Source organism: Protopterus annectens, chromosome 10.part0, assembly GCF_019279795.1.
Source record: "Protopterus annectens isolate FY-2018-M chromosome 10.part0, PAN1.0, whole genome shotgun sequence".
Classification (NCBI taxonomy): Eukaryota; Metazoa; Chordata; order Ceratodontiformes; family Protopteridae; genus Protopterus; species Protopterus annectens.
The window spans coordinates 393,670,704-393,684,724 of NC_056744.1; the positions used below are offsets into that span (position 1 = coordinate 393,670,704).

The following is a 14,021-nucleotide window of genomic DNA, read 5'->3' on the forward strand; positions in this document are numbered from 1 at the left end:
TGTTAGTGTTTTGTGGTAGCAGGAGAGGGTTGTCTGTGTACATGAGGCAGTTGTAACATTGCCTCAGGATACCCAGATTCACCAGCTGGACTGGAGGCTGCAACTGAAGTTGCCCTTTGGTCATGCCTGAATAGTAGGGTGAGCTGCTTAGTCGCTTGCTTGGTGAGGGGTGAATAAAGAGCCTTGCCCTGCTGGCAATCAGTGTCAGTGTATATTAGTGGTTGCTATTAGATCTGAGCAAGTGCTGGGCTGTAAGATGCTTTTTGAGTGCTTAGGTTGAGAGTTCGACTAGTTTTAAGGGAAAAACTGAAGAGGAGACTTAGTGGAGCCGGGAATAATTTAACAGTAGCTAACCGGCACTGCCCAGTGCACAAAACCATGCAAACGTGGATGTTAAGTTGTCAATCTCGCCTTCATTCTTGCTGGATGGGTTCGGAGCCGATCCTCGGCTCCGACTTGGCACTAGCTTTAGCTCGAGAACTCCTTTTACCAGCTCGAGGCAACCCTATATCCCATGATGCAAGGCGGAACTACCTCAGATCTCGTTTGCCGCTTAGCGAAAGAGGTCTCCTTTACCAGCTGAGGTAAGTTTTTCTTGTTAAATAAGAAAAAAGTTAGTTAGGGGTTTAATTTCCCTTCAGTGTCAGGTTAGCCTGTTTTTAGTACAGCCCACCCTATTCCCTTCCTTTTTAAACTTTTATTATAGTTTTTCAGTGAAAGTTTTAGTCAGGCCTAGTTCCCCAAGTTATTCCCTTCCTGTGTGTCTGTGTAGGGATTAAGTTGTGTGTTTGTGGGGACCGTGTGTGTATATCCTGTTAGGATGTCTAAGGAAGGCAAGGTCTCAGGCTTCAAGAAGTGTGACCAGTGCTGTCAGAAAATGTCCCTGACAGGCGGTCACACTTCTTGTGTGTATTGCCTGGGGCCTTTGCACCTGCAGGACTCCTGTGCGTTGTGTCATGCCTTTAGCCAGCGAGTCCTGCAGGAAAGGAGGAACAAACTGATCCTCCGAGGTTTGTTGAAACCTGAAGGTTCTCCTCCTAAGCAGGGCAGGAAAACCTCTTAAGCCACCAAGGCTCAGGCTACAGTGTCTAAGCCTCCCCGGTGGCTCATATCGGCTGGAACCGATGCTTCTTCTGCCAGAGTAGTGGGTTCGGTGCCGGCGGCTCCGATACCCGGACTACTATTGCCTTGTCGGCTCCAGCTGGAGCCGACACTTTATCCAGCATCGGAGCCGAGAGATCCTCGGCTCCATCTGGGGTTCAAGGGACTTCGGCTCCGATGGCTTCGGCCCGCAAGAGATCCCGGTCCCCTTCGATACTAAGTATCCACTGGGCTCCGGGGTCTCCTCTTTTGTCGGAGCGGAGCCATCGGAGCCGATCTTGAGATCTTCCAGGCTGTCTGACCACGATTTGGAGAGGGTGGTAAGCAGGCTGTTGAAGTCTCAGGCACTGGCCCAAATGCTCCATAGCCCGTCTCAACAGACTTCGCTACAGCCCCAATTCTTGAGATTCCTCCTCCGACTCCACACCAGAGTTCGGGCGAGCTTCTTGGGACAGCGACTGTTTGATGCGGAGCCGATACATCCTTCGGCTCCGTCATCCTCGGCTCCGATCTCCTCCTTGAGACTTTCCTTGGAGGGATCCGTCGTCGGGTTTCCACTGTCGGCTCCGAGGGGCTAGTGGCATCGGACCCTTGTCGACCCGCTCTCCCTCTCGGAGCTTGGCTTTGGTAAGCTCGGCGCCGACATCTGCCTCGAGCCTTCTCTCTCCTTGGAGCCGCCATTCCTGTTTCTTGGCGGTGTGTTCAGGTCTCCCGGGAGAGGAGCCTTTGAGGTGATGAGGAGTGTCCTGGCCTCTGAGCCTGGTCAACGGTCTATCCCTCTAGCTCCTCCCTCATCAGTGCCTGCAGAAGCCTCTTCCCAGCCTCTTGCTCTCAGGCCCAGGGATCCATCGCCCCAGGTTTCCCCACTGGGAATTTCCTCCTCTTCGAGGTTTCTCCTGACCCTGCAGGTGAACCCCTCGAAGAGGACGTAAGAGGAAACACACAGACTCCCTGAGTCTACTACATCTGATACCGACTTAGATGAGTCGGAGGGTTCCCACGGTCCCCTCTGAGGATGTCTCATTTTCAGACATCCTTGAGCTCCTCAAACAGAGGGGAATTGGCCATCCATTGACCCCTCCGAGGATGAGTCGGTATACCTGGAGGCTTTGGATCCCGACCCTCCACCTCCTGGGTGTCTCTTCGACCCACTCATGCAGGTAGTGGCTCGCAGGCGCTCCAGATTCTGTGGAACCTGTCCCCAGGAGACCATCCAAATTCATCACGCCCCTTCGGACAAACAGTTCCTGTCCAAAGGTGTCTCTGTGGATGCTATGGTGGTGGCGGCCACTAAGAAGGAACTGGCGGATCCTTCAGTACCTGTCCATCCTCCTAATAAGGATTCTAGGACCATGGACAGGTATGGAAAGCGGATGTTTTCTTCAGCGACCTTTGCAATGCGTTCGCTGAATTACCTTTGTCACTTCACCAGGCTTCAACGAGATATTCTCAAGGAACTGGGGGAAGTAGTCCAGGATCCTTCAGCTGCTGGGGCTCAGGAAAAGATTGCCTCTCAGCTAGCTATCCTGAATTCGATATCTAACTCCTCCATGCGGCTCATATCTTATGCAGCCGATGGAGCGAGCAGGGCCGCAGGCACAGGTGTTGCTCTTAGACGCCAAGCCTGGATGCGGCTGTGTAATTTTGCGGACCCCTTTAAGGCGTCCTTCACCAACACCTCCTTTGACGGTTCGGCTTCTTTTGGACCTCACGTGAACGATACTTTGACCAGATGTGAACAAGGCGGTAAAACTCTTTCTGCCGTTGGAGTCCAGTTTTCCACTCCTTCTAGACCATATCCCAAGGGTCAGAAGGGGAAGATGTGGTTCCGTAAAGCCCAAGGAGCTACACGGACACACGTGGTCAGTTTACCCCTAGAGGCAGAGGGGTAACAATAATACGCCGCCCTAGAGGCAGGGGTCCTCAGAACCAGGGCAATAGGGAGCCTCTTCCTGAGAAGCCCTTTCAGCATCCCTGAGGTGTTGCCCGACTGTCCACCCTTGGAGGCGGTCGGCGCTGTACCCAGTAGCCTGGCAATCCCTATCACAAGAGAAGTGGGTACAGTCGATTATATCCGAGGGTTACAAAATCCCCTTGAAGGTTTCCTCTACAATCCCTTCCAGACATCTCACCCGGTCAAAGGGATTTGGCAAAACAGGAAGTTTTAAAACTCCTGGGAAAAAGAGCCATCCAAACAGTGCCGGCAGACCAAGTAGGATCCGGCTTCTACTCGAGATTCTTTTGGTCCCCAAAAGGACGGGAGATTGGAGACCAATACTAGACCTAAGCAGACTAAACAAGTCTGTCAAAAGGCAAGATTCGGATGGTCACGCTGCAATCCATTCTGCCCTTTCTGGGCAAGGACAACTGGATGTGCTCGATAGACCTTCAGGATGCGTACTATCACATAAAGATTCACAGACGCTCCAGAAGGTTTCTCCGGCTGGGAGCCAGTCATTACCAATTCAGAGCACTGCCCTTTGGCCTCACTTCAGCCCCCAGAGTGTTCACCAAATGCATGGCGGTGGTCACAGCTCACCTGAGACGTCGAGGATTCCAAGTGTTTCCTTATTTGGACGACTGGCTCCTCTCCGCCACCTCCAGGGATCAGCTTCTTCGGTCCAGAGATTACAGCTTTGCAAGAGTCTAGGAATTTCGGTGAATTTCGAAAAATCCTCTCTGCTGCCTTGCCAATCTATCACCTTTATAGGCGCAGAATTAAATACCGTCAAAATGTTAGCCAGACTAACAAATCAAAGGATTCTGGACATCCAGAAATTTGTTCAGCTTCTGTTACAAAGCAACAAGGTCAAAGCCAGGTTTGTCTTGAAGGTTCTAGGCCTAATGGCTGCAGCCATTGTTCTTCTTCCACTAGCTCGCTTCCACATGTCTCCTGCAGTGGATGTTGTTCAGAGTGGGGTGTACCACGATCTGCCCATGAGACACGAGATCTTAGTGACACAGTCTTGCAGGGCTCATCTACGATGGTGGGTATCTTCCCTTCTTCAGCAGGGCCGACCATTTGTTCCCCTCCTCCAGTTGCCACAGTCACCACGGATGCCTCTCTGATCAGGTGGGGGGCATTATCAGCGGAGGATGGTCCACGCAACGTGGCAACCCATAGAATACCACCTGCACATAAATGTCCTGGAGATGAGAGCAGTGCTTTTAACGTTGCAAGCCCTCGACGACTTTCTTCCCACAGGGACTATTGCAGTACAGACGGACAACATGTCCGTGGTCTGGTACATCAACAAACAGGGCGGAACCAGGTCCTATCCCTTATGTCGAAGCTCTCAGACTTTGGCAATGGGCGATCTCTTCTCAGCGGTTTCTGATAGCACATCCCGGCAGGTCCAACCTATTGGCGGACAGGCTAAGCAGATCTATTCTGATGCCTCACGAGTGGTCTCTCAATCAGTCTGTAGTGGATCAGATTTTTCTGAAGTGGGCACCCTTGTTGCGATCTTTTGCTACCCTCAAAACAGCAAGTGCCCAGATTACTTCACACTATTTCCGCTTCGGGCCAACCCTTGAGAGACTCTCTAACCCAGGATTGGCCTCGGGGACTTCTTTATGCTTTTCCTCCCTTTCCATTGATTCCACAAGTCATTCAGAAAGCCACCGTTTTGAGAGCCAAATTGATCCTCATTGCTCCATATTGGCCTCGACAAATTTGTTTTCCGTCTCTACATCGACACCTACTGGTGCAGCCCTGGCATCTGGACCCAGTTCGGATCTTTTGATCCACCAGTCGGGTCAGCAGCACCGAGCCATTCATTCTCTCAACCTCACTGCTTGGTTGCTCCACTTCCTTCCTAGCCAGGCTACCAATGATTTCTGACTCAGTCAGAGACATTTTAGTGTCTTCTTTAAAGTCGTCCACTAGAGCGGTTTATGCTAGCAAGTGGCGGCGTTTTCTATTTGGGCAAACGCCAGAAATATTGATCCCTTCACTGCTCCTATACATTCTGTTTTGGATTTCCTGGCGGAGGTTTTTCATTCAGGATCGTCATCATCTACAGTCAAAGTACAAATGGCTGCTATTTCCAAATTTCATGTTGGCTTGCAGGACAATAACATCATGTCTCATAGGTTATGCAAAGCCTTTTTAAGAGGAGTTTTCTCCTAAAACCGCCTGTGAAACATCCTCCTCCGCAATGGGATCTGAACTTAATGTTGGCATCCTAATTCTACCTCCTTCGAACCGTCTGCTCGTGTTCTTTAAAGTTGTTGACATGGAAAACTATATTTTTGCTGGCTGTTACTTCTGCAAGAAGAGTTTCTGAGATTCAGGCCCTCTGTATTCGTTCACCTTATCTGGTGTTTCATAAGGATAGGGTTTCATCAGGACTAACCCTTCCTTTCTTCCCAAGGTTGTATCTCAAGCCAATATTAACCAATCTATTGATCTACCAGTTTTCTTTCCTAACTATTCTGACAGAGCTGAACAGAAGCTGCATTTTGGATGTTCATCGTCAGCTCAGGTACTACTTACATAGGACTAAACAACTTAGAAAATCAGACCAATTGTTTGTCTCCTATGCAGGAAGCAGGTTGGGTCTTCCAGTATCTAAAGTGACCTTATCTAGATGGTTGACTTCCACCATTTCCTATGTGTACTCTCTAAGGGGCAAACAACTATCTTCTAAGCCAAAAGCTCATTCGACCAGGAGTCTATCCACTTCTGTAGCCTTTCAGGATAGACTTCCCATTGACACTATTTGTGCAGCAGCTACTTGGCTACGCCTCATACTTTTGTGTCTCATTACAAGTTGGATTTGGCCTCCAGAGATAGGGCCAGTTTTGGTTCCACTGTTCTCAAGAGTCTGTTCCATTGAGCCACCGGGATACAGGTGCTAGGGGCGGTCCCATCCAGCAAGAATGAAGTAGATTGACAACAACATTTAGAAGTTATGTACCTACCATAACGTTCCATGTTACCCTCCTTCCCCTGGCCTGGACAGATCTTGGAGAGTTCCTATTAGATTGCTTCCTCTGGAGCATTGTTATGAGGACTTCTTTTAGGAACCATGGTTCCTAATTATATTAGGATAAGTCTTTAGCAGGGTTAGTTAGCTGCCAAGCGAGATCTGAGGTAGTTCGCATCATGGGATATAGGGTTGCCTCGAGCTGGTAAAAGGAGTTCTCGAGCTAAAGGATCGGCTCCGAACCCATCCAGCAAGAAGAAGGCGAGATGAAGACAACTAACATGGAACGTTATGGTAGGTACATAACTTCTAATTTTATAGTAGGGAAATGAAAGAGAGAGAAATTAGCCCAAAATGGCCAATAAACTACTAACTTCTGGGCTGGAACCACTCCTCCAGGGACAGATAGGTTGCTCAAAGCTCCCCTCTCTCACAGGTGAACAGAGAAACTTCCTTCTATCCAAGTAAGGTATGGGCAACTCAGAAACTAGTATCACAGCCCTGAATTCAGCACTAGCCTGAAAACTGGACTGTACTAGCTTAGAAAGGTGGGAAGCAAGGAATTTTTTTTTTGTTTTGCTTTTTAAAAGATAAGGCAAAAACAATAAAAAATGCACTTAAAACAGCTTTAAACGACTACAAATGATCAGAAAAGGTATCGCAATTTAGTGTGTAGCCTACAACACTCAGTGACATCTTTCTTGGTCAGCTTATCTGGCGCCCATGTCTCTAACTGATCCCAGGTCATCTGGATCACTTTCAGTGCTTTATCCCACTCTGTCATGGACCCATCCATCAAATTACTTCTAAACCTTTAACTGAGAGGTGTTCTCTCTCAAACTGATTTTTTTTTCTTTGAAATTTGCTGCCAGACTTGCTGTGTCAGTGTAGATGATGGTAAGTCCACTTTATGTAGTGTGCATAATTTGATTTATTTTAAGGCAGCAGCACATTTGCATCTGGATTTAGTCTCCATAGTTTAATACTTCTCACTGAATTTCTTGTTTAGCTGTGTGATGATAGAACTACTATGTAACATAACTCTTTTACTTATCTGCTGTAGGTGATACTTTGCAAACCTCCATGGACATTATCAGATTTGTTGGAGTGCTTCATGAAACATTGGATTGCTGTCTTTGGAATGATTATACCAAGAAACATGCTGAGCTGTGTGGAACAAATTTATAATACATTTTGCAAAGGTAAGTGATTGTAATACTGCTGTCGTTTTTTTTTTCATCTGCAGTCTAGCTATAATTTAATTTTTGTGTTTCTTAGTTGAATGCACATATGACAGAAAAGTTAAAAAACAGTGATTGTAATGTCAGCTTTCAGTGCTACAAAAATGAATGTGAACAGTTTTAAAGTACTGATTTCCAATACCATTTTATTAAAGACTTTGCTTTTACTTACTTAGTTAATTACATTTGGAGGTCACCACAGCACAGATCCTGAGTAACTTAACGGGGGGGCAGAGATACTTATATGCATTCGCATTGCAGTGTGAAAGGAACTCTATAGTGGAAAATCATTAACTTACTGGCTTACTCTCCTGGCAGAATGTGGTAGTCTGGAATTTTCAAGTGATCTTTCACCTTGGTCCATCTTACTGATACCTTTGTTGACTCAAGTTTAGCACAAGCTTTCTGCAAAACCAGTAAGAACAGTTGCTATCTTCATTTATTTTATTCAGTTAAAACTGCTTGTCATTTTAGTTCACTTCCTGCGGTGCAGGTGATGGATCTTGGCTTTTAATATCATGTGAATATTCTGTGGGTGCTCCTGTTTCCTCAGACGTTCCAAAGACTTGTAGTAGATATAACTAGGGTCTCTTACTTATGTCTGTGTGAGGCGGTACATGCATGTGTGATACAAAAGAAAGAGCTGGCAGCCTACTTTTGTTTCCCTCTTTGCCTTGCAGACTCCCTGGATAGCAATGGCTTTCCATGTGGTCACTCTAAGAGTCAGCTGTGACTTGTGAGAGAAAGAAAGAGTCCGTAATTATGCAGTGGTGATTTGAAAGTGACCTTATGTAGCCATTCAGAAAAACAGGAAAGAACAAGTAACTTTTGTCACACTTGTATTAAAATAGAAAAACAAACCATCTGCAGCCTGTTTAAACATTTGAGCATATAACATTTAAAGACCAATGGCAGTCTTACAAACATAAAAGAAAAAAAATGCATTAGAATTACACCATCTTATTAGGGCTTCCAGTGCCATCAAATGAGTCGTTTAAACTGAGATCCCATCTGCTTTATTTAGGAGTAGTGCAGGTAGATATAAAAAAATCCCACAACATTTATCAAAAAGAGCAGGGGAAGTTCCCGGTGCCCACTTGTCCAAACTTCCTCTGTTCAGTAAGAATACCACATTGGCTCTCCCCTGAAAAAAAGCTACTGATTAATCTGACAAGTGTAAATAAAACAAATAACTGAACAAGTAAGCAAGCTTTTTTGGACTCATTTCAGTGTATAGAAATGGAAACCACAAAATGCCCCAGTATTTAGTGGATTTAAAAAAAAAGTTTTAAATAACATTTTGGTAGAATAGCACTGATCAATTCTTACCCACACATGAAACACATTTTACCCACTCCTAAAGATATTTATCCACTCAGGCTTTGTCATTGTGAGTAAACCATGGGTAGTCATTGCTTCACTTACAGTGAAGCAGTAATTATTACATTAGTTTAACGTGTCATTCTTCATTCCTTGAAGTAATTGTTTTTCCTTTCCTGTATTCTTGAGTTTACGAAGCCTTTTAGACCGGAGATTTGTCTGTGGACTCTTCATTTGCTGTCCACTGGAGGTAAGAATCAGAGTATCAGGAATGACAACATGATGTATCGGTGAAACGTTTTTTGCTGTGTTCCATACTGCTTTAATAGGTTCATGTTATGATTATAGCCAAATAGAAGCTGTATCCCCACCTCCCATCGCCACCTGACATCCCACACAATACATCCACTATACATTCAAGGCTGACATTTCTCCATATTCATTTGATGTCCTTCTATTCATCTGTTGCAATATTTTTAACATGAGGGAGTACCCTGTCATAGGCAACCCGACCTCGGACAGTATACAGAAGACATCAGTGTTGTAGGTTGCATGGTACATCGCAAGTAGGCTAAAATCAGACATTGGCCATAAAAGTGACGTACATGCGCACCATCCTCAAGACTTCTCTGCCTCCTGATTCAGATGCTAGATTTCAACATACAATCTGACTCAGAGTCATTTGCGATTCTTCAAATTTCAGATAAGTGCCCCATTGGGAAATTTTTTTACTTTTGCTACTGTCTTGGGTTAGGGTTCATGTCATTCAAGAGGGGCAAGTGCCAATGTGGACGACAAGTTCCACATAATCAAAAGGCATCTCCAGTGCCTTTTCTGCCTAATTCAAACTATGACCACAGAAATTGCTCCATTTGTCAGGAGTTTGTTCCAAAGACTTTAAGAAAGAGATTATCCTCCCTGGCAATCTACCTTGAGAATCAGCGCTTAAAGCTTCTAGCAAAAAATGCTGTGGAGGGATCCTCAGGGCCCGAAGCAGTCGATTTTGAAGTAGAAGGCCAAAAAGCAAAGGCCTAAAACTTCTGCTGCACCTTTGGATACCGACATCTTTTTTGAGGCAGAGAACAGCCTGGAGACATTCCCAGTTCACAGCTCAGATCTGCTGGATGAGCGTGAAGTCCAGGCCACCGTGGATCTGAGAATTAGCACATCCTCTGTGTCGGATGTCTGAGAGGAGCCACGGCTCATGATTACAGAAGGCCCTAAGGAGATTCCATAGACCCTTGTTAGGGAAAAAGTAGATTCCGACCTGATGAAATGTAGGCCTATGTCGGGCCCTCCTACCCTACATAAGGCAGATCTGCATGAGAAAAAGAAACAAAAAAACAAGCACTTGTCTCCACCAAAAATAACCTACTAGAGAATGGCAGCAATTCAGTCAGGGCCTTTTCATTGCCCTTATGTCAGTTAGGCCTCCTCCAGGGTTTACAGCCTTGACCCACCTACCCAGTACTGTCTCTCCACTTTAAAGAAGTAGGGAAATGGATACATCTGAATAAGTGGCATCTTCAGGAGATGAATCCATGGCTTACTCTTCTCAGATCTCTTCCGCCCTGGATTATGCCTCCCCGGAAGAGGAATCAAATGGTACAGACTCACCAATGGAAGATCTGTCCTTTAGAGAGACCCTAGCTAAGACGAGACACTACTTCAAATGGGATGGTACCCAAGTATCTTAAGTACAAAAAAAGATACTTTGAGCTGTTAAAGGTGGAATCCCCTAGCCCATCAGCTATCCCTCTTGTCTTACCTGCCTTTTTTGATGCTTTTGCCTCAGCTTCACAGGAACAAGACTCCAAGCCGCCTGCCACCAAAAAGCCAGACAGCTTTTACAAAGCCCCAGAGGACCGCAGCTTTCTCTTCAGATGTCCTGCAGAACCTTCTGTAATTTCTGTGGCTTCTGACAAGCCATCAGAATTACTGCTCTCCACTTCCCTCTTACCATCTGATAAGGATAGCAGGATCCTGCATGTACTAGGCAAAAACAGTATACACTTCTGCCACTCTAGCTTTCAGGACCATAAATTACCAAACACACATGACCAGATTCACTTTAGAACTTGTGTCCCAACTTTCACAGGTAATTGCAGCCTCACCTGACTCAGAAAATAAAACCTTGGCTGCTACTTTGGTTGGTGGTTCTTCTCAAGTAGCACATCACTCCATAAAATGCAGCTATGATGCTGCAGAGGCTTCTGTCAGAGCAGCTGCCTCTGGATCAGTGATTAGAAGATTTTCTAGGCTAAGACTTCAGCCCTTTCCTGAGGACATAAAAGCTAAATTTAAGGATGCTTCTCGGACCTGCAGCTGATAACCTGTTCAAATCATTGCAGGAAGAGAGTAAGACACTGCAGGAATTGAAACATATTTTTGTTTCCCCAGTTCCCAAGTTCCAAAGAAATTACCCTGCAAAGCCTGCTTTTGTGCATAGACATTCCCGTCACATGTAACCCAGAACAAAAACGAATGATGGGAGACCACAGCAGCTTAGGACAACACCGACAACTCCGCCACCTAAGCATCTATTTTTCAGACAAGCCGTCCTCTCTTTGTCTGCTTTCCTTCTCCCACCCACATTCCACTTTCCCAGTACCTTCCCCTATCCCTACCAGCCTGGGAAAGCATAACCCAAGATGCCTGGATCCTCTCAGTTGTTCAGAAAGGATACTTCATGGTGTGGGATCAACTATCCTCCTTCAGGGTCATCCCTCAAACTGCCAGGGAACAAATTTGCCTTTTTCCCAGAGGCTCTTTTAAAATTATGCAACAAAGGGACAAAAAATGGAAACAGTATCAAAAACATAAACTCCCCAACTCCCTCCTAGAATTTACGCAACTTTGAAACTCCACAAAAAAGCTAATAACTAAAGACCGCAAAGCCCACTACTACAAACTCCAGTCCCTGCACTCAACAAATCCCAAAAAATTCTGGGACTCCATCTCATCCATTCTGCACCCTGGTAATAAAGAAACCCCCCTGTCCTAATCCTACTCTCGCCGACCTTAACACAGCCACCCAGTTCAACTAATTCTTCATAGACTGCATAGCCAGACTATCCACTTCCTTCCCACCCCTGTGCCCCAGCCCCTCCCACCACAACCTCCACCCCAATCATCTACCCCCCTTACAACCTTCTGCCCTACTCCCATTTCCACAAGCACTATAAAAAGACTTCTCCTCAAACTCAAACCCTGTCGCAATCCACCTGACAATCTTCCACTTACCTTCCTCAAACAATCTGCAGACAACATCGCCTATCCCATCTCTATTCTTATTAATAGACCCATACAAGAATCATACATCCCTTCTGTCTGGTGCCATGCTTACATCATCCCCCTCCACAAAGGTGGCAAAAATACTGACACCACCAACTTCAGGTCTATAGCCATCCTTTTCCCTCTTTCTAAAATTCTAGAGAAAACTATCCAAGCACAACTCATGACACACTTAACCCAAAACAGTCTCCTCTCTCCCACCCAACATGGCTTCCGCCCTGGCCACTCCACCACGACTGCCCTTCTTTCCTTTCTGGAAACCATCAAACTTGTTGAACGTCATTCAGACAAATATGTATCTACACTATTCCTAGGTCTGTCAAAGGCCTTTGACACCATCTCCCACAACCAACTCTTATCCCAACTCTCCACTCTACATCTCTCTCCTACCACCATAGCCTGGTTTTCCAGCTACCTGTCCAACCCCCAGCAAGGCTGTCCAATGGAAAACTTCAACCTCCCCTTTCCTACCTACACCCACAGGCATCCCTCAAGGTTCCATTCTTGCCCCTCTACTCTTTAACCTATTCATTAACAACTTTCGCCACTGCATCCCAGAATCATCTGTCATCCAATATGCAGACAACTCGACTATCATCTGCTCAGCCTTCTCACCCTTTAAAACCCAATTAGCCTTCTCTACAACAGAGACCTGGATGCAGTCCAACCACTTGGCTGTAAATGCAAATAAAACCAAACTAAATGATTTTCCCCTAACAACAGTTCCATTATTGACTAAACCTCTTTTACCATACAGAGCCAGAACACCCCCCCTTGAAATTGTTCCCACCACCAAGCTTCTCTGCATCATCATTGATGAAGAACTAAAATTTGATATCCACATCCACTCCGCAATCAAAAAAACACACCAAAAGATAGGTCTTCTCTACAGACTACTTCCTCAGCCCCTCTACCTGTCAAAACCTAGCATCCACCTTCCTGCTCCCCTCCCTTATGTATGGTGCCCCTCTGTTCACAAATCTCCAATTCAGCATACGAGCCAAACTTGAATCCTGCTGCCACAAAATCTGTAAATGTGCAACCAATTCAAAAAACTCATCCCACCACTGACACTCCCTCCTCACCCTAAACTAGCTTGAACTACCCAACTACCTACAACTCACCATTGCCCACAAGCTCATCTTTAAATCTGCAAACTGCCCATCTCTCGCTACATCCTTAAAACCCTACAAACCCAACTGCCTACTTAGATCCATTAATCAAAATCTCCTTCAGGTCCAGAAACCATCACGGCCTCCTGGCCATCTACTACTGTCCTACTCCTTAGCAAAACAGTGGAACTCTCTCCCACCTCACCTACACAACCTACCAAACCTTACAAATTTCAAATCTCAGCTATTCTCTCTGTCAGCCAAATGGGATTGCCCATGTCACTCTCCAACATAAACCCCTCTGTTTCTACCTTGCATTGAAATCAAAACCAATTACCGCTACTATTGCTTCATCTCAACCTAATACAATCTCTCCCCTACCTGGGACTGATTTTCTGTCTGCTATCTAATGTACTATACTTTCCATAAAAAATATTCTGGTACCTTCTTCATGCAAAATAGTTCACCTAACCTGCAAAGGGCTACTAGCAGTTTGTGTAAATGTTAACTTACTAAGAGCTTATTGACAAAATGTCTTTTCTGTAAATACTCAGCTTAACCATTTGTTTTAAATGTTAACTCATTGAATGCCTATTACATGATGTATTATTCCTCTGCAAATGTTTACTTGTTCTGTACAAATCTTTGTTACTCTTTTTTAGCATGTAACTTGCAATAATTTGGAGCTTTTCTCCCCGGGCCTCAACTGAAAATTTGTTCTTTATGGCCCAGTGGACTTTCCCGGTCATCAAATTTAAAATAAATAATAAATAAATTATTGAACCAAGGGACCATCCATAGTGTTCCCAAAAAACAAATAGGCAAAGGATTTTATTCCAGGTTGTTCCTTGTGCCCAGGAAGGAAGGTCCCTTGAGACCCATCCACGATCTATCTCATCTCAGTATCTTCCTGAGAGTACTCTGACTTTCCGCATGCTGATGCTCACGACTCTGTTCCCACTCATTCTTCCTCAAGCCTTCATGATTGCCCTGGATATCAACGTTGCATATCTGCACTTTCC

General features: G+C 45.5%; 1 protein-coding gene across 1 annotated transcript in view; it reads left to right on the forward strand.

The window, feature by feature from the left end:
• The window catches only part of LOC122814162 (transcriptional protein SWT1-like), an 881,598-nt gene that overhangs the window by 148,518 nt on the left and 719,059 nt on the right, over positions 1 to 14,021 (forward strand). The window contains exon 3 of the mRNA XM_044086775.1: positions 7,096 to 7,234. Coding sequence (XP_043942710.1) covers positions 7,096 to 7,234 — 139 coding nt within the window. The remainder of the gene's footprint in view (positions 1 to 7,095; positions 7,235 to 14,021) is intronic.